The sequence below is a fragment of the Monodelphis domestica genome, chromosome 2 (genome assembly GCF_027887165.1).
Source record: "Monodelphis domestica isolate mMonDom1 chromosome 2, mMonDom1.pri, whole genome shotgun sequence".
NCBI lineage: Eukaryota > Metazoa > Chordata > Mammalia > Didelphimorphia > Didelphidae > Monodelphis > Monodelphis domestica.
The window spans coordinates 534,287,602-534,308,992 of NC_077228.1; the positions used below are offsets into that span (position 1 = coordinate 534,287,602).

At 38.3% G+C, this 21,391-nt stretch overlaps 2 protein-coding genes across 4 annotated transcripts in view; one reads left to right on the forward strand and one right to left on the reverse strand.

Moving 5' to 3' along the window:
- Window positions 1-21,391, forward strand: part of LOC130453528 (zinc finger protein 260-like) — a 498,148-nt gene that overhangs the window by 307,062 nt on the left and 169,695 nt on the right. The window lies entirely within an intron of this gene.
- Window positions 1,281-21,391, reverse strand: part of LOC130456860 (zinc finger protein OZF-like) — a 36,808-nt gene continuing 16,697 nt past the window's right edge. For all 3 annotated transcript variants that reach the window (XM_056814459.1, XM_056814458.1, XM_056814460.1), the window contains 2 exons: window positions 20,207-20,299; window positions 1,281-11,949 (listed from right to left, as the gene is read on the reverse strand). In XM_056814459.1, the coding sequence (XP_056670437.1) occupies window positions 10,874-11,949; window positions 20,207-20,299 (1,169 nt within the window). In that variant the 3' untranslated portion in view covers window positions 1,281-10,873. The remainder of the gene's footprint in view (window positions 11,950-20,206; window positions 20,300-21,391) is intronic.

Here is a 21,391-nt window from a genome sequence, read left to right on the forward strand (position 1 = left end):
TGGCGACCACTTATTTTTAATATAAAATCAAGACACTAAAAATTATCTTTAAAGTTTTGGCAATTCACAGTCTTGAAACCATATTTTTGTGGTCACAGAATGGCTGAACAAATTGTGGTATATGTTGGTGATGGAATCCTATTGTGCTCAAAGGAATAATAAAGTGGAGGAATTCCATGGGGACTGGAACACTCCAGGAAGTGATGCAGAGTGAGAGGAGCAGAAGCAGGAGAACATTGTACACAGAGACTGATACACTGTGGTACAATTGAATGTGATGGATTTCTCCATTAGCGTCAATGCAATTTCCTTGAACAATCTGCAGGGATCCATTAGGAAAAAAAAAAAAACAATCCACAAGGAGAGGACAAACTGTGGGAGTAAAAACACTGAGGAAAGGCAACTGCCTGACTCCAGGGACTGAGGGGATATGATTGGGGGTGTAGACTCTAAATGAACATTCTAGTGCAAATACCATCAACATGGAAATGGGTTCAGAGCAAGGACACATGTGATATCCAGTGGAATCGCCCGTTGGCTATAGGAGGGGTGGTGGGAAGGGAGTGAGGAAAAGAAAACGATTTTTGTATTCAATGAATAATGTTTGAAATTGACCAAATAAAAAAAAATTTTTTTTAACCCTTACCTTCCATCTTGGAGTCAATACTGTGTATTGGCTCCAAGGCAGAAGAGTGGTAAGGGCTAGGCAATGGGGGTCAAGTGACTTGCCCAGGATCACACAGCTGGGAAGTGTCTGAGGCAAGATTTGAACCTAGGACCTCCCATCTCTAGGCCTGGCTCTCAATCCACTGAGCCACCCAGCTGCCCCCATAAAAATGTTTTTTAAAAAAGGTTTGCTTTATTTAATCATTTCTCTCCAGGTGATCAGACCAAAGTGAAAAAGCACAGATTGAAAACAAATGCTTGGAAGCACCTGCTAACTTGGATTAACCCAAAGAATAGAACAGCTCAGGTAAGGCCAAATTTTACTTATGCAGGTGTTTTAGGGAGCTCTAGACTGTTCTCATTCTTTTGCCTTGCTCATCTGGCAGGCCTGGGGATAACAGGGCAAGAAGGTTGGAAGTCAATTAAAGCCAATCATTTTCCAAGGGTAGAATAGTAACAAAGTTCAAATTGTAGCCAAAAGAATTTCTCTGATTCCTTTAACATGCGATCCTAACACCCTCCATCCTGTGGACATCCCTACCTAGGAGAGGGCAACTTCAGAACTTTTTCTGAGACAACTGGATGCCCAAAGGCTATGCTTCTGAGGACTAAATGTCTTAGAGGTTCCTCTTCTGAAGATTGTACCCCTATCTTATTCCCTCTCTCTAACTAGAAGGATGGTGCACTAATCCTGGAGGTACTGAGTGCATCATTATGGGGTCCTGGATTATAATTAATACTCTTAGGATTCAGGGAACTATTTTAGAAAGTTCTCCAATTTCAAATTCCTGAAATGGGGCATTGGGGGCCTCAGATGAGCCACTTAGGTCTTCAGTGTCTGAAGCAGAAACCCTAATATCACTGAAAATGACTTTATTAATATTATAAGCAATAAAATGTATATATCCTTAAAAAAAAAATAACTTCCATCCCTGACCACCAGAAAGTAAAAAATCTGTTTGAAACTTAAAATATTTTTTGGTTTGTTGGTTTTCCTGGTTGGAGGCTGAAAAAGTGGCAGTAGCAGTGATTCCGTTATACCTCCCTAGCTCTGATAAGAAAAAAGGAGGAAAAAAATCAACCTAGGCTTTAAAAGCAGAAAATATGGCCTAATAATTCAAGCAATTTAAATAAGTGCTGGTTAATTCACATAATTTAGTCATACACCCAAATAGTCACTTTTAATACAATTGGGACCTTTTACCCTTTTAAATTTGTGGGGTGTTGTGGGGGGGTGATTTCAGGTAAATTCACCAATCCGTAGCCTTGGGGAGACATCTTAAGCTTGGAGAATTTGGGTAGGAACAATAGATGGTCCCACCAACCCAAGTCTTTGTTGGCAGATGAGCCAATGGTGAAAATTCATCCAGGTACTAGCTTCCTATTTTTTAAAGGGGGAGGAGTACCTTAAGGAATGGGGTATAGCATCTAGGGAAGGTTCACACCTCATCATCCTATCTGGGGTAACCATAATGTAATTCCAGAAATGATCTAACCTATAAATAAAGTCACTGAGGCAGAGCTCTGAGTCAATTACTATTTATTAAAGGGACCTGGCCACTATCTGAGACCACTTCGTGTTCAGAGTCTTGTTTTATAATCCTTAAATCCCAGACAGTTCAGATGGGACAGTACAAAGTACAGAATCTCCTTGGGGGTCCCACAGTCACTTTGGGGTTCACAGAGTAAAGGTCTAGTAGATCTCCACCTCTATTGTTGAGTAATAGACTTACAAATGTATGTACAGAGAAGACAGAATCCCACCTAAATGTTGGCCAACAGACTCCTAACAAGGGGACATTTTACATTTTGCAGGGACCTTCCAACCCATTAGAACATTTCTATCCTACAGTACTCAGACCATCCAGGCTGGAGTTTTGGGGGTCTTCCTTGCCTACTTAGTCATCAGGCCACATCGATGGAGGTCCTCTAGTTAGGACACTCTTGTGCTCAGTGAAGTACATGGTAATGACAAGTTGACAATCTACTATAAGATAGGATCTATTTAACCTACTCTAATTATTCTTAACTCTGTTACATATTGGGATTAGTTGATTATCCTTAACTGACTCATTGTACAATAATGACTTTTAATACACAAGAAATAATCAGTCCCCTTATGGAATGGCTTTAAACTGGATTATATTGATTAGCAATGAATCTAGGGGTAAAATCATTGATTAAGGAGGGGCAGAGGGCTATTCAAATAGGGTGAAGGTCCAATTTTTTCTCATTGTACCCATCTAGCAAGAAATGGATGGAGCCAGTAGAACCACATACAGTTTATATTATTCATACTCAGTGATTCCAGTAGTGTCAATAGGAAGACTGACACAAGTAGATCTCTGAGCAATTTTATCAAACAGTGGCTGTCTCAGGCCTCCCTCTTCCCTAGAGGATCAGAAGACTTGACTCCCAGGGTAGGTTATCTTCACTGACAGATGTGCCCATGAAATTGCATTCACTGTCTCTGATTTGGTTTCCTTATTTGTCTGTCACCAAAAGGATTCAGTCTGGAAGGAGAAAGTTGTTTATCTCCTTTCCAGCATAAAGAAGAAAATATTAATCAATCAAATCTCAAAGGGAAAGGAGATGGAAAGGCCTAGAGCACAAGGTTACATGAGATCATTTGTAGTAGTCTTCCCAATAATTGATGGGGAAACCGTAGAGCCAACATTCCCTTTGCTTTTTACCAGAAAACAACTCTGGCTGGAGAAGAGCCTTGTGAATACTATCACTGTGGAAGATTGAAGCTTGGATCTATTTCTGATACCTTTAGAAAGCCCCTGCTTAGACTTGCCTCATTTCTGAGATATCATATGGAAAACCCAACCTGTGAAATTCAGGAGGGAGCTCTGGAGCCAGCCTGACTCTACGATGATGCTGTTGAGGTTTCACATGCCTTTGTGGACATCTTCTTGAAGCATATCTAGAACCTGTGGGAAAACCAGATTGCTTTGTTGGAAACTCTCAATTGTCCTGTGTAGCTTCGAGACTGGACTTGTTTATGGCTCTGGGTCCAGATTTGTTGCTTAATCAGCACCTACAACTCATGTTGACCCCAGAAGCCTTTCAGGAGCTCCACAAATTGAAATAAGGAAATTTCTGAGCTAGACCTTTTAGAAGCCTATAAGCTGTATCTGGGAAGTGCCTCAGCCATTGTTTCATCATTCCTATATTTCAAATTTTAGAAGTAAAACTTCTAGAGGCTCCTCGACAGGCCCCCTATTTTTGCTCTCACTTCTCCTGCAGGACTTAATAAGCCATTCTGAGACCTAAGACCTTAATAGTAGAAATGGAAATGCAGATGTGGGCATGCTGGGATTTGAGGAAATTTAGTATTTGCAAGTTGTTTCCGGTTTTTGTTTTCAATCAATGCCTGATATCTCCAGCAACTACTATTTCTTGGGGTCTCAGATGCTTAACAAATGCTTATTGACTTAAACCATTAGAATGCAAGCTCCTCCAGGGAATAATCATTTCATTCTTTTTTTTTTTAATCCTTAGCACTTAGTCTACTGCCTGGCCCTTAGTAGGTGTTTTATAAATGAGAACTGATTCAGAAATGCTTCTTGAAGTAACATGATTTGAGTCTCCAGTTGAAGAGAATTTGAGGCATTCTTTTCCCTCCTGCATTCCAAGACCCGACAAAAGCAAATCTAATCAAGGAAGACTTTGATCTGCATTCAGACTCCATCAGTTTTCTTTGGAAGTAGCATTTTTTATCTAGGGTCCTTCAGAATTGTCTTGGATGTAGCAGATTGGTTAACATGATAGCAAAGGAAAGTAATGAATGCTGGAGCGGATGTGGCAAAGTAGGGACATTAATTCATTGCTGGTGGAGTTGTGAATTGATCCAACCATTCTGGAGGGCAATTTGGAACTATGCACAAAGGGCCATAAAAGAATATCTACCCTTTGACCCAGCCATAGCACTGCTGGGCTTGTACCCCAAAGAGATAATGGACAAAAAGACTTGTACAAAAATATTCATAGTTGCGCTCTTTGTGGTGGCCAAAAATTGGAAAACGAGGGGATGCCCATCAATTGGGGAATGGCTGAGCAAATTGTGGTATATGTTGGTGATGGAATACTATTGTGCAAAAAGGAATAATAAAGTGGAGGAATTCCATGGAGACTGGAACAACCTCCAGGAAGTGATGCAGAGCGAGAGGAGCAGAACCAGGAGAACATTGTACACAGAGACAAACACACTGTAGTATAATCGAACGTAATGGACTTCTCCTTTAGTGGCGGTGTAATGTCCCTGAACAATCTGTAGGGATCTAAAAAACACTATCCACAAGCAGAAGATAAACATAAAGAAGGAAACTATAAGAAAATTAGGCGAACACAGAATAGCATACATGTCAAACCTTTGGGAAGGGAAAGACTTCAAAACCAAGCAATACTTAGAAAGAGTTACAAAATGCAAAATAAATACATCAAATTAAAAAGTTTTTGTATTCTCATCGTTTCTTATAGCACAACAGTATAGTCATAATCATTATACCAAAACTTCATTTATTACTCAATTGATGGGCATCCCCTCAATTTCCAGTTCTTTGTCATCACAAAATAAACTGCTAGAAAGTTTAGGTATAAAACCTGTTAATGGGGGTAGTCCTCCTAAGGATAGAAGAGTTAGTATGATAATAATAATTATAGGGGTGGATTTGTTCCATAGGGTTGACAGTGAATTAATTTTAGTTATTGATGAATGGTTAAGTATAAGGAACATAGTAATAGTTGTAGTAAAATAAATTAATAAGTTTAATATAGTAAGTGTGGGGTAAATTATGATAATAATGGTTATTCATCCTATGTGAGCAATTGATGAGTATGCTAATATTTTTCGTAGGTGTGTCTGATTCAATCCCCCTCAGCCTCCTAGGAGTGTTGATAGGATGCTTAAAATTATTAATACATATATATTTAGTGAGGGTGAAATCTGATATATAATTGAGATAGGAGCAATTTTTTGTCATGTTAGGAGTATTATGCCAGATAGGAGTGGAATTCCTTGTGTAACTTCTGGCACTCAAAAGTGAAATGGAGCTAACCCTAGTTTTATTGCTAGGGCTAGGGTTATTAGTAGTGAAGCTCATTGATTGGGTATATGACTAATGGTTCATTGGTTAGTAAAGGATGCATTATAAATAATAGAAAATATTAGGATTATTGAAGCTATAGCTTGGGTTATGAAATATTTAATAGCTGATTCTGTATTTCATGTGTGGTGGGGGTAAGTTATTAATGGAATAATAGCTAGTGTATTAATTTCTAGGCCTACTCAGGCAGTTAACCAGTGATTGCTAATTAGAGTTACTGAAGTTCCTGTTAATAAGCTGAGCGAAACAATGGTTAATACATAGGGGGACATTAATATGGGAAGGGTATAAACCAACATTTTCGGGGTATGGGCCCGATAACTTATTTAGCTGACCTTACTAGAATGTAGAATTTTGAGTTCTTGAATGTAGGTTCGATTCCTATTGTTCTGGAAATAAGGGAGTTTAAACCCCTATAATTTATCCTATCAAGATAATTCTTTTGTCAGACATATTTCTTATATTTGTGGTGGGATGCTTGATAGTGCGATTGGAATAGAAATAAACATTAAACATAGTGCTAGGGTGCTTGGTAGCAAGCTTTTTCATAGTAAGTACATTAATTGATCATATCGAAAGCGAGGGTATGATACTCCTACTCATAAAAAGGCTGATGTTAATAATATTGTTTTAAATATAAAATTAGTAGTACTAATATGTGGATAATTGTGGTTTAGTGAGGGACCAAGAAAAAGAATTGTTGTTATGGCATTTATTGCTATGATATTTGCATATTCTGCTAGGAAAAATATAGCAAATGGTCCTGCGGCATATTCAACATTAAAGCCTGATACTAATTCTGATTCTCCTTCTGTTAGGTCAAAAGGAGCTCGGTTTGTTTCGGCTGATGTGGAGATATATCATATTATAGTTAGGGGCCATGCGGTTATAATTAACCATAAATTTTCTTGGGTAATTATTAAATTTTTTTAAGGTAAAGGAGCCATTACTTAGTATAATTGAAAGTAAGATAATTGCTAATGTGACTTCATATGAAATTGTTTGGGCTACAGCTCGTAAGGCTCCAATGAGTGCATATTTAGAATTTGATGCTCATCCTGACCATAGGATTGAGTAAACAGACAATCCTGATAGGGCTAGGATAAATAAAAGTCCTAGGTTTAAGTCAATTAGGGTGTGGGGTATAGGTAAGGGGGTTCAGATTGTTAGGGCTAAGGTTAAAGCTAGAATAGGTGCAATAATAAATATTGAAACTGATGATGTTAGAGGTCAGAGTGGTTCTTTTGTAAATAGTTTAACCGCGTCTGCAAATGGTTGTAGAATACCGTATGGTCCGATGACGTTAGGGCCTTTTCGGAGTTGTATGTAACCTAGAACTTTTCGTTCAATTAATGTTAAAAAAAGCTACTGCTAGTAGAATGGGAATAATATAAATTAGTAGGTTGACTAGGAACATGTATTAAGGAGAGGGGTTGAACCTCTGATAATAAAGGCTTAAGTTTTATGCAATTACCTGCTCTGCCACCTTAATAACTCTTTTCTAGAGTAATAAAAACTTGCACTAACTAATTAAGATAGGTTCATTAGTTAGTTGTAAGGCTTGTTTATAATGTTGGCCTTAATTCTCTTGTCCTTTCGTACTGGGAGAAGTAATTATATAGATAGAAACCGACCTGGGTTTCTCCGGTCTGAACTCAGATCACGTAGGACTTTAATCGTTGAACAAACGAACCTTAAAATGCATCCTTCTCACCCCTTAATTTTTTTATGCATTCATCTCATTATAAACTCATACCCATGCCCATCTAACAATAAGGTTCCTAGGAATTATAAATATCATCTTTTCATGTAGGAACATAAGCAGCTTAAATTTACTGACTGATCTAGGATTTCTTTTCCTTTATGCATCTCTTGAGATTTATATTTGAAAATCAGATTTTCTTTTCAGCTTTGTCCCTTTCACAAAGAGTGCTTGAGGAGACCTCTATTTCACTGAACATTCATTTTTTTCCTCATGAATATTTGTACTCAGTTTTACTGGGTGGATGATGCTTGGTTATAATCCTAGTTCTTTTACACTCTGGAATATCATATTCCAAATTCACCAATCATTTAATATCAAAGCTGCTAAATCTTGTGGTATAATGACTACACAATATTTGAATTTTGTTTCAATTCAGGGGATTGTTTGCTATATTTCCTGCTTAATCTGGGAGCCCTGGAATTTAGCTTTTTTTTTTTAATCCTAGCTTTTAGCTTGTACAGTCATTCAATTATCTCTCCTGCATTGATTCCAGGTCAGATATTTTTCCAATGAGATATTTCACTTTTTTTCTATTTATTTATTCTTTTGATTTAAAATATTTCTTAACATCTCATGGAGGCATTAGTTTCCACTTGCCCAATTCTAATTTCTAAGGAATTATTTTCTTCATTTAACTTTTGTAGCTCTACTTTCCATTTGACTAGCTCTATTTTTTTATTTTATTTGTTCATTTTCAAACATTATTCCTTGGAAACAAAGATCATTTTCTTTTCCACCCCCCCCCCCTCTTCCCACTCCTCCCTTAGCCAACGAACGATTCCACTGGGTATGACATGTGTCCTTGCTTCGAACTCATTTCTATATTGTTGATATTCTCATTACGGTGTTCATTTAGAGTCTCTTCCATTTGGCTAGTTCTACTTTTTAAGAAGTTCTCTTCAATATATATTTGTATCTCTTATATCATTTGGCCAATTTTGATTTTAAAGAAGTTCCTTTTTTCAATGGATTTTGGTACCCTTTTCAACGCTTCATTTATTGTTTTTTAATATCTTTTTATTCAGTATTTTAGTGCCTCCTTTGCCAAACTACAGACCATTTAAAAAATTTTATTTTATTTATCACTCAATTATTTTCTCAATTTCCCTCTATTTCTCTTATTTGAGTTTTAAAATCTTTTTTTTCAGCTCTTCTAGGATTTTTTGTTCCCGAAATCAATTCACATTTTTCATTGAGACTTTGTCATTTTCAGTTTGTTTTGATCTTTTTGTCACCCCAGTAACTTTTTATGGTGAAGTGCTTTTTCAAAGTTGTTTGTTCATTTCCGTAGCCTATTTCTTGACTTTTATGCTAAATTTTAAGTCTGCTCCTGGGTAGAGGAGGCATTGTTAGAAGCTTGGTATTTTTTTTTTTAATATAAGTGCTTTAAGAGGTGGTGTTGGAATGGGGTTGAGTGGTTCTATACATTTTCACTTCTTCCAAGGTGATGTGATATACAAAGAGGTATGTTCACTACTCTCTTGGCTTATACTCTGGACTGTGAATAACCAGCCTTTTATTTCACATTTTGGAACTGTGATCAACATCCCAAATCCCTCATGGGTGCAAATTCTATTACTTCTAGTGCTTGTCGCTAATGGAGGTTCTTACATTGGGACGGCCACCAGGCCTGGAACTAGAACCCACATATGAGCTATGAAACAGACTCCTGCACACAATGCTAGAAAAAGGACCTCTGATCTCCTGTTAAATTGTCTGACCACCCCCTGCCCTTACTGTCTGTGGACTAAGAGCTCCAGAAGTTGTTTCTGCCAGTTCAGTTCCCTTAAGGGCCTGCTGCTGATGGGTCAGGGCACATGGCTTTGCTGCTGACAGAGTAAGGCATGGCCTTGCTATTATTCTGTTAAGGTATAGCCTGCGCTAGACTTTGCTCCACTTTAACCATGGTGGGATTGATCTTTCTTGCTGGCCTTCTAAAGTCTCTAGGCAAAAAAATTCTTGAACCTCATCCTTTTTGGAGTTCTTCTGTTCCAGAATGTTTTGAGACATTTAATCATATCGAGGAGAATTTGGGAAACTTTAGGTAAATCCCTGATTTCTGTCTGCTGTCTTGGCTCTGGTGACCCAGCATTTTTTTTTTAATTTTGAGTTTCAAATTCTCTCCCTCCCTACTTTCATATCCTGCTCCTTGAGATGGCAAGCAATCTGATATAGATTATACATGTGCAGTCATATAAAACTGATTTCCATATTGCTCATGTTGCAAAAGACAAGATGACTTGCAATGCCCCCAGATACGGTGAATTATCTTGGAGTCGTTGATGTCTGATCAAACTCTAAATGCTTCCATAGTGTTTGCTTCAGCTACATTCATGGTACTGAAACAAACTGCTCTCATCAACCAATTCCAATTAAGTAGCTAAGTGGCACAATGGATAAAGTAATAAGAATTTTAACCCTTATGATTCTTATGAGAACCAAATGAGGTAATATTGATAAAATGCACTGCATACAGTAGGTGCTATTTAACTGCTAGATATTACTTTTTTTCCTTATGATTTTGATTTTTACTCTTTGTTCCCCAATTCTGCCCTTCTTAAACTGAATTGTTCTCATACTTCTATTCACTTATTTCCCTGTTTAATTAAATGGATTTCCATTCATAAAACACCCTCTTTTCCCTGGATCATTTAACAGTCAGGTTTATGATCTTTTACTGCTTCTTGACTATCACTATGTTTGTATACTAGATTCTGAGCTCTGACAACAGGGACTGTGTTTTGTTTCCCTTTGTGTCCTCAGAGGCTAGAACATAGTAGGTGCTTCATTAATGTTTACTGACTAATAGACTAGGCCAGGGCTGATACTAGGCCTCAATCTCAATCTCTATTCTGCATTCTGATGTCTTTCCTAGTAGTCAATGCACGCTCTGGCTTCAGTATGTGACTCTCTTTTTCTTGATTTAAAGGACTAGACCTAACACTGAAGATCATGGAGGCTCCTTTCTAGGCCCCTGAAGTCTCCTGCCATGAGACACCAAGCAGTCTCTATTTCTCATCTTCCTAAATTGAAGTACTAATCATACTCATGATTCCATCGGGAAAAAGAAAGGGATTCAGCTTGATTATGTGAACCTTAGACTTGGATTACTTCCAAGTGAGACAAAACCATTGCTCTTACTTGTGTGCTCCTCCATCATTAGGCACAGCCTGGGACCATGTCTGATCAATGTGCTGAGGCCCCACGTCCAGGGCCAGTGGAGGGTCCTGCAATCTTCCTTTAGTTAGCAGGCGACCCCAGGGTCATCAGTAGAGCAAAAGTTCCCAAAGGTATGGCTGGGGTGCACACAGCTGCCCCCAAGGACTGCTGTTTACTGTCTTGGCAGTGCCTGAGGGGAAATAATGGTTGACTTTTGACTGAGGATTTTACTAAGCCGGTAACAGTCATAAGATTTCTCTCCAGTGTGGATTCTCTGATGTACAGTCAGACCACACTTCTGTGTAAAAGCCTTTCCACAGAGATTACATTCAAAAGGTTTCTCTCCAGTGTGGATTCTCTGATGTACAGTAAGACCAGATTTGTGTGTAAAAGTCTTTCCACACTGATTACATTCAAAAGGTTTCTCTCCAGTGTGGATTCTCTGATGTGCCGTAAAATGAGACTTCTGTGTAAAAGCCTTTCCACATTGATGACATTCAAAAGGAGCCTCTCCATTGTGGATTCTTTGATGTAGATTAAAACTGTACTTGAGTCTGAAAGCTTTTCCACACTGATTACATTCAAAAGGTTTCTCTCCAATGTGGATTCTCTGATGTACAGTAAGATGCGCTCTCTTTGCAAATGTTTTACCGCATTGATTACATTCATAAGGTTTCTCTCCAGTGTGGATTCTCTGATGTACAGTAAGACTCGCCCTTTGTATAAAAGCTTTTCCACATTGATTACATTTATAAGGTTTCTCTCCAGTGTGGATTCTCTGATGTACAGTAAGATAAGCTCTCTTTGCAAATGTTTTACCACATTGATTACATTCATAAGGTTTCTCTCCAGTGTGGATTCTCTGATGTATGATAAGACCAGCCTTCTGGGTAAAAGCCTTTCCACACTGATTACATTTAAAAGGTTTCTCTCCAGTGTGGATTCTCTGATGTATGATAAGACCAGCCTTCTGGGTAAAAGCCTTTCCACACTGATTACATTTAAAAGGTTTCTCTCCAGTGTGGATTCTCTGATGTATGATAAGACCAGCCTTCTGGGTAAAAGCCTTTCCACACTGATTACATTTTAAAAGTTTCTCTCCAGTGTGGATTCTCTGATGTACATCCAAGTTTTCTCTCCAAGTGGAATCACAGGCACCATCACCGATGCATCTTTGCTTCTGAGTTTCTTCCCCAGACAGGCTTAGCTCTGCAGTCATCTCTTTCATTTCAAGTCTGATCTTTCCTTCTGAAAAAAACAAACAACACACACCCATAGTCACCTCAACACATATACATCCCTTTTCCTCAACTGGCAGAATAAAAACTGACTTTCATTCTATTTTCCCAGGCAAAGAGAAAAGTCTACAAACACAAATGGGCAGAATCAATCATTCCAACATGCCATTAGCTCACAACTAAAGGAAGACTTCACTGATAAAGACTTTTACTCATATTCATATTAGATCCTCACAAGAAACTTGGAGCACAGGCAGGGGAAGCATTCTCATTGCATTCATAGCTCAGGCCATGAGCTCAGAGTGACTGAATGACTTGAACAAAATCCTAAAAGCTGAGACTAGAACTCAAACTCCGTAATGTCTCTACATTCAGTCTTTCCTTTTCACTTTGATTGTCTGTACTCTCAGTCCTCTATTCATAGATCTAATACTAGTTGGTGCATATATACAGAAGATTTATATTATTTCATGATGTATCATCTGGAAGCATAATATCATTTTCTGTTTTCTTTCTTCTTTTTTTCCCTTTAAACACCTAGCTTCCATCTGGTAATCAATACTGTGTATTGGTTCCAAGGCAGAAGAGAGCAGTAAAGGCTAGACAATGGGGGTCAAGTAACTTGCCCAGGGCCACACAGCTAGGAAGTGTCTGAGGCCAGATTTAAACCTAGGACTGCCTGCCTCTAGGCCTGGCTCTCAATCCACTGAGCTACCCAGCTGTCCCCCCATAATGTAATTTTCTAAGGGATCATGTTCAATCTCATCTTTTCTGTTACAGTAACTGAGATCACAGGATGAATGCCAACACTAGTTTTTTCTATTGAACTAAGCCATAAGGAATTTACTTTTTTGGAATAGTCATTACTTATTTCTTTTTAAATAATTTATCCTTAAATGCCACTGATCACTAAAATAAAAATAGATTCCTTATAATAAACACCATTTTAAAAAAAAGAAAGACATTAGGGGGCATCTGAGTAGTTCAGTGGATAAAGAGCCAGGTCTAGAGATGGGAAATCCTGAGTTTCAAATCTGGCCTCTAAACACTTCCTAGCTGTGTCAGCCCTGGGCAAGTCACTCAACCCCATTGCCTAAACATTCCCACTCTTCTGCATTATTGCTTCCTTGGAGGTTCCCACTGTGACCCAAGAGATCTGAGTTCAAAATGTGTGAATAGCACCTCAAACAATAAAGAGTTGGCCAGTTTTGTTAGGAAGCTATTTTTCCTCTGGGATAAGCATGTGCTTATTTTAACTTTAATAAATTTCTTTCTGCAGTGATTCTAAGCATTATGGTGGGAGGATATAATGCTTTTGGGGTTCATGCAGTGATTAGATTAATCCCTGACTGCTTCTGACTATGGGCACCATGTCCTTTCTGTTACTCAACTGCACATCAAATTCTTTCCAAACTTCTGGGAAGGTTGAACATTTAGGTGTGTGAAGATCATTAAAGCTCTCTCCTAGGGTCCTGCCCAAGACCCTGCATTCCTGGAGCTACCTCTAGTAAGAGAATCTTTAAATATACAGGCTCCACATGTAGAACGATTCATTGGGGGAGATGTGTCATGTTAAATCTCCTAGAACACGCAAGTGAGGAGATTTAGCATGCTGGTCTCCCAAGAATCAAAGGGGAGATTGTGAAAAGGAAATATGCCCTTCCCCCTTTTCCACTACATGTACCTCGCATGGGACCTGGAAGCAAGGACTATGTGAGGGAAATCATGGGGTAGATTAGGTGATGAGGATAGAATGGCAGCTAGAAAAAGCCAGCAATGGACTCAAGAATATCAAGAGAGAAGGGGGATGGGCAATCTTCCCCTGTACAGCACCACTGGGAGCCACAGCCATATTAGAAAGCATGGCTGGCTCTGGAGATGTCATGTGTGAGAGTTAGTGAAGAATAAATAGGAGAATAAATTTGATAAAGTGAGGTATGAGTGAATTTTGGCCTCTTCTCTTCCATGTTTGTTGCTAAGCAGACTTGCCTGTGAGGGTAGTTAGGAGCCCTCTAGGAGGCCATAGAATAGCCAGCTAAATGAAGCAATAAAGAAAGTACCTTCATACTTCTCACTCTTATTTTTCCATCTTTCTTTTCCCCCTACTAGCTTTGATTTATAAAAATATTAATTTATGGCTAGTCTCCTAATTTTAATTATTACATTTATGGCAAACATGGAGGAATCAGATATTATAGAATTACTTCATGCTCTGTTAACAGATGATGAAAGGAACATGATCCTTTCCACTGTAAATAAGTCTCAAAATGGTGATGCAGTATGTTGGCCCCTAGAAAACCTGAAATGGAATTTTAAATTCAACCAAAGATTACATCCATCTATGTGAGAATAGAAATGCATTATTAAAGGGAATAAAAGCTTGCTCTGACAGGCCAAGTGATTGGACTAAATTCGATGACCTCAGCCAAGGAGAGAATAAGAGACCATCTCAGTTTTATGACAGTTGAACTAGGTTTTAGGTATCATGGCATGGATATCTCCAGAGGCATAGATGCCAGACTCATAAGGATTCATTTTGTAAAGAATCATTCCTGAGAGATTAAGGACTATTTTAAGAACAATTGCCCAGACTGGCCCATCATGGACATAGAAAAACTAAAGACGACAGCAGCATATGTCTTTGAGGGCTGTGAAAGATGAAATAGAGAGAAAGCTGAAAAAGAGGAACTGGAGAGATTTTGAAAGGAAAAAACTGAATAAGAGGTGAAATTAAGGAAGAAAAAATATGAATTATAAAAACAAATAAAAGAAAGAGCTGAAAGACAAACAGAGGTCATAAAAGAATCCATGAAGCAACCAATGCCATGTTCTTTTTGTGGGAAACAAGGTCATGTAGCTATGAGTTGTAGAATGAGAAACAGAAGGTGGAGAAATAATAATAATAACAATAATAATAATAATAGACCCTCCAATAGGTTCAGTGATTATAATGCATAAATTATAACTCAGTTCATAATACTTCTCAAGGAATCTGTAATTTTTGTGGAGCACCACAGAGAAATGGTCAGAATGAGTAAAGTGATAGCGAGAGGTATGGCCAAAGGAACCAAGATGTATGATGATACTCGGGAGGGGAAGGGACCTCAAGGAGTCTGGAGGTGAATTTGAAACCTGTTCAGATCTCACTGTTCTCCTCTCCACAGTGAAGAAATCTGTAATGCAATCTTAAATACAGCTCTACAACCAGAAGACAAGGTGTAAATAAAGTACTGTTAACCACTGCAACAGCTACCTAAATCAGAGAAAAGGTCTCTTGGATACATTCCTTGCATGTACAAAATGGGTACTCTCTACTGACTGTAAATCAGACAGACTGTAAATTAGACAGACCTTGTGGTGAGTGTTAAAAGACTGACTGACTGATATCTCTCTCTCTCTTAAGACTCAGGTCTAGGCCATGTTGGCTTAAGGCCCTTCATACTTATTTCCTTTTTCTCTCTTTTTCTCTTTTCTTTAATTCTACATTTGAATTAATTAAAATCTCTATAAAAACCCAGTTGACTTGGGTATTTGAATAATTGGGAATATTTCCCTGGCAACCACCTTCTATTTGATTTAAAAACCAAGACACTGTAGTGAAACATATTTTTCTGCAGTCAAATTTACTCACCCTCTCTTATATCTATCACAATTTATATGTTCCACCATTTTAACTCACTACAGTTTACATCATCACTCTTTTAACTGTTACAGTTTAAGGTTTTCAACCATTTTAAAACTAACATGACACTGAGTGACACCCTATCACATATAGTGCATTTGCTGCTTTTTCTTTAGCTTTAATTTTGCTCTTAAGTTTACATATTAATCTAATGTTACTTTCAGTTAATATGTTTTGATTAATAGCTATGTGTTGTTACATTGTCCTTATATGTATCTTCTTCCTATGACTAGACTAGGGTCAATGCCATTATAAAAGTCCATAGACAAGTCGGACAAACTCTTTTCCATGGCAAAGCCATTGGTTCCGATGGATGCTGGGTCTGCCACTGGATCCATCAGAACTCTGTTTTGTCATGGGAAACAATTCCAGTCCATAGGAACCAGACGTGACCACAGCCTGCACCATAGGAAGGTCACATATTACTAAAACAGCCTTTTGCTCCTTTTTGCTTTGTTAACTGTTACATAGATGATGATGGATGGACTCCATCAAAAAGGTTACAACCTGTATCAGTAACCTTTGATGAATTTAAGGACCTGAAAATAACAGTTGATTTAAATTGGTCTTCAGAAGTGTTTTTTTAGATATCTAGAACCACCATTACCTCTGACTGATCATTTCCCTACCTTTGACTAGTGTGTGACAAGAGACATGGGCCCGTTACATACCAGTAAGTATATGGGTGACAAAGTGAAGTGCAACCTCACCATTCCATTCCTACCTCCACATTCATGTGTGCTAGAGCAAAGCTTAGAAACGCGATGGACGGGACACATAAGTACATGTCTTTTATGACTGTTATGGTCTCATCCCAGTGGAGGATTTCCATGGGGTTTGGCGAGCCCCGGACAGTTTTAGGTTTCTAATTCTTCAGCTTATTCTACTCTTCCCCCGGGGTGGTAGGGTACCTGTGGTTGGGCTTATGTTATTCCACCTGTATCAGTGCACAATCACTATATTGGTCAGGTAGACAAGTCCATGGCCAGAAATCTGGGGTCTTGGTGGCATTCTAGACCCAAGAGGCCAAGGTCAAATTCAGCAGCATCCTCATCAACAGTACAGAGGTTTTTCTGCCCACTCCTGCCAATCTTTGGAATGATGGCAGTAATAGACTCTGTTAGAAACATCTCAGCTGAGGTTGAAAGATTGGCTCAAGACACAGCTCAAGCCTTCTCTCAAACAGTGGAGGCCATCTCTTTCCTACAAGAAGAGACTGACTCCTTAGCAAACACAGTTCTACAACATCAGCTGGCCCTTGACATGGTTACAATTGCATCAGGAGGTACATGTGCCTTTATTAATCAATTTTGTTATTCTTATGTAAACAGATCTGGAGAAATTTTGACAAACATCCATGAGCTTGAAAGGATTTTAAATGTCCCACAAGCTGCTGTAGAGTCTCATGGCTGCAGGATACTGGTTTATTTGCTACTATAATCAAATGGACTCATAATTTTGGGAATTGCGGTACTTTTTAGAATTTGTATTAGCTGTTTTACTACTGTTTATCACAAGTATTACCTTGTGAAAAAAGTATGTACACACACTGTGGATCATGGCCAAGTTAGAGAAGAAATTGAGCTCACTTTTGAGGGAGAAATTCTTGTATTATGCCTCTGTTTGGCTAACCCATTGTCACATGGCATGTGCAAGACGAGTTTCTGGTTGTTTTTTTATTTACTTTTCTCTAGATTTCCAAAGGGAAATTTGATTTTTTCTTATTTTTTTTTACTTGAGTATATGGAATCAGTATTAATGTTTTTGATTTTGAAAGATGTTTGCAATACCTATTAGCCCTGATACTAATGTATACCCAAAAGATTTAGACTATGAAAACCTGCCATTGAGTGTGAAGTATTATGTGACTTTAATTAATATTTGTATCTGATTCCAGAAGAAGGGATTACTAAGGAGCTACTGTACAGTGCAAAGAAGCACAAGTCAAGGAGACCAACAATCCCTGTGGGATTGATAAGGATCTAGGACAAGACAGAGGACTTGTTTTGGGGATTGAGGAAGCAGCTGTATGGCAAATTCAGACACTGGACTTCCTTGGGCCAGGTTTCTACAAATATCTTAGGAATCTTAAATTTACTCAGACTCTACTTTAGAAGATTTGGTTAAGCTATTCCCCTATTATAACAATGGAGATCCTTGATCAGGAATGTATTGGGAACTTTTAAAATTATTCCACCCTACTCAGACAGGGAAGACAGACTTCCCTGAGGGGAAGATAAAGTTGTAAACTCCTGATTGAACAATAAAAGTCCCCAACTCATACCTTATAGTAAAGCTAGAACATTAAGCTAGGTCTATTTTAGATCTAATACAAAACAGTGTTAAGTACTTGTAAAGGTTAAATTAGTACCTAAAAGGTCAAGCAACTTACAAAAGGCAAGCGTAACAAAGAGGTGTGAAGTACTCAGAAGATTTAGTCTAACCAGAGGAGGTGAAAACCAAAGTTGGTGAAAACTAAGAATGGGCAGTCCTGGGGAAAAGCGTCTACTGTAATTGGTAGATGTGAATTTTTAGGGGAGGTGACATAAAAGAGAAAATTTCTTTAAAAGGAAGGGGTAAGAAGACATGAAAAAATTTGACTTCAGTTTGCAACTGAATTCAATTTGGAGAGTAATTTCAGTTCAGAGTGGAAGAACCCAGCTTGGAGACAATCTTGTGGTGAGTGATAAAGACTGACTCGCTCTCCATTAGGCTCAGGCCTAGGCTCTTTTTCTACTGCTTGGCTCAGCCTGAGTCAGAGCAATTCAAACTAACTAATTCTCTCTCTCTCCTCTCTCTATGCTCTTTTTCTCAGTTTCTGGTGTCTAGCCAAGGAAGATGCTGCTGAATATCACACTGTAAAAATCCACAGGAGATCTACATTAGACGATTTTATTCTATCTTTCTATATATTTCTCATCTTTTACTTATCCAAGTAATTCTAATAAACTTTATTAAATTATAAGGACCAGAGTCGTAATTTCACTATAACATAGGCAAAAAGCCACAGGCTTTCACTGAATGGCTAAGACTATACTAGATTAGCTTTTTCATATCTGGGATATCTTGGAATAACAACTCATGAAAGCTGAAATCACTAGACCAAGATGTTCCATGGATTTGCATTCTTGTAGCAGTCTCTTTGAAAACCCTGATGGATAGCCATGCACAGTGAGGCCAATATGACACCATTATGGACCACCACAACTGTTCTCCAAAAAAGACCTTGAATTGCCCCTAATTGCCATGCTAAGCTAGTTTTCTGATCAGAACTCATCCTCTGCTCATGGTATTATTCTTCTATCTAGAAGCTTCTCAAAGGCACTAATGGACAACACTGTTTAGCCATTCACTAGAGTTCCAATGAGAGAATAACCAGTTACCAGTGGAAGAAAGGAGAAGGTTATGTTTGAAGAAATTCTATACTTAAAAACGTTGTTTTAGAGCTAAACATTTTTTAAAGCCCTTTACCTTCTGACTTAAAATCAATATTAAGTGTCAGTTCCAAGACAGAAGAGCATTAAGGGCCAGGCAATTGGGGTTAAATGAATTCCCACATTTAAGAAGGGTCGAATATCAGATATTAACACAGAATCAGCTATCTCTAAGGTCGGCCTCTTGATCCACTGAGCCACCTAGCTGCTTATTCATTAACACTTTTAAAAAAGGAAAAATATAATGCACAAGTAACCTTCATGTAAATTTATCATTCAATACATTACTTGTAATGAGCCAATAAAAAATTGCACCTTTAAATATATTAACAATCAATTCATTTTGTTGATTGGTTGGGGAGCTAAAAACAAAGAATGAATTTCCATCCCTCAGTAAAAGAACTTCAACAATTCACCTCCTGTTTTCTCTATCATATATGTATGAGCACGCTCAGTTTTCTACTTAAAAATGAGAATACAGCTAGCGGTTCAGTGGACAGAACACCAAGCAAGGTCAGGAAGACCTGAGTTCTAATCCCACCTCAGAACCTGCCTAGTACTGTGACCCTGGACAAGTCAGCTTCAGCTTCTTCATCTGTAAAATGAACATCATAATATCCCTGACCTCCTCAGGTTTATATAAGGATCACATAAGATTTAGAAAATGCCTGGCACAGAGTAGGCTGAGTAAAAGACAGCTATTAGTTTTTTCATTGTTAATTTTATTTTGATTATTCACTCCCTAATTCTACTCTTATTTAATCTGTTAATGTCCTCATGCTTCCATTCCCTTATTTCCTATTGAACTAAATGGATTTCCATTCCAAAACACTGTCTTTTCCCAAGATTACCTAAGAGTGTGTGGTTCATGATCTGCTACTGCTTCTCAAACCATTTCTATGTTTTTTTTCTAGATATTGAGGTTCCTGACAGCATGGCCTGCCTCTTCCATTCTCTTTCTGGGAAGTAAATTATTGAGGGGACTTGGATCCACACCCCTCTTTTATCCTCAGGATCAGACCATAGGAAATGCTTAATCAATGCTACTGACTGATTGCCCAGACCCAGGACTGATCCCATCAAGACCATTAATTTACAAGGAGGGGAAGAAAATTTAATGCGGAAGGAGCAGCTGCTTTTCGACGACTCACCTATACAAGCTCCTGTCCCAGCTTCTCCCTCTTCATTCTGTACATCTTCTCTCTTCAACAGGAAGAGCAAATCTAGTTTGGAAACGGGAATCCCTGCAACACGGAGAGAATGAAGAGCTGAGTTCAAAGAGCTATCTGAGAATTCAAAAGTTAAAAATAAAATTTTTATCCATTTCTTCTGTTCTCAGAACACCTCTGTTTCTCAATATTCTAACCGTTTCTCCCTATCAGATAGTAATTCCTCATCAAAAAAAAAGAAATTTTAATGAAAAAGAGGAAGATAAAAACATTTGGTAAAATCAATCAGTATGTCACAAACCTGGCATCATATGCAAAGTCCAGAACTCTCAGTCTGCAGGCTACAAATGATCAGTCAAGAAGAAATGAAAAATCAGGCAAGTAAGAAAACGTAGAGGGACTCTATGTTGTAATCCAAGGCAAAATTGGTCAAAATTCCATGTACACAAAGGCTAGCCATCCAAAGGTCTGTCATAATCAGGACAATACACATTTCCCGACCAATTAAAATATTCCAAACAAAATAAATACAAACTAAAACAATAAATCCACATGTAGCATTAAAGGCTATCCTGCTGGTCAGCAATGCTTTCTGGTTCTGTATTTCTGTGCATTTCAAAAGCCAGTTTAAAAAGATCTTTTCTTTTCTTTCCATTTACTGTCTCCTTAGCACTCTGAGCCCCAGGCTCCACATGCAGTTCTCCTGCTTCAACCAAAATGAGAGGGAAAACCTCTCATCCCAAATATACCCAGTCAAGCCCTGGCTGCCCTTTCTTCTTCTTCTTCCTTTTTAAAAATATTTAAACCTTATTTTATTTAGTCATTTCAAACATTATTCATTAGAAATAAAGATCATTTTTCTTTTCCACCCCCCCCTCACCACCCTTCCCATTGGCGATGAATGATTCCTCTGGGTGTCACATGTGTCCTCGATCAGCACTCATTTCCATGTTATTGCCTTTTGCACTAGGGTGTTAATTTTAGAGTCTTTTCCCCATCACATTCTGTCCACCCCTGTAGTCAAGCTGCTGCCTTTCCTTGGTGTTTTTACTGCCACTGTTTGTCCTCTGCTTGAGGGTAGTGTTTTTTTCTCCTTGATCCCTTCGGGTTGTTCAGGGACATTGCATTGAGACTAATGGAGAAGTCCTTTACTTTCAAATGTACCAC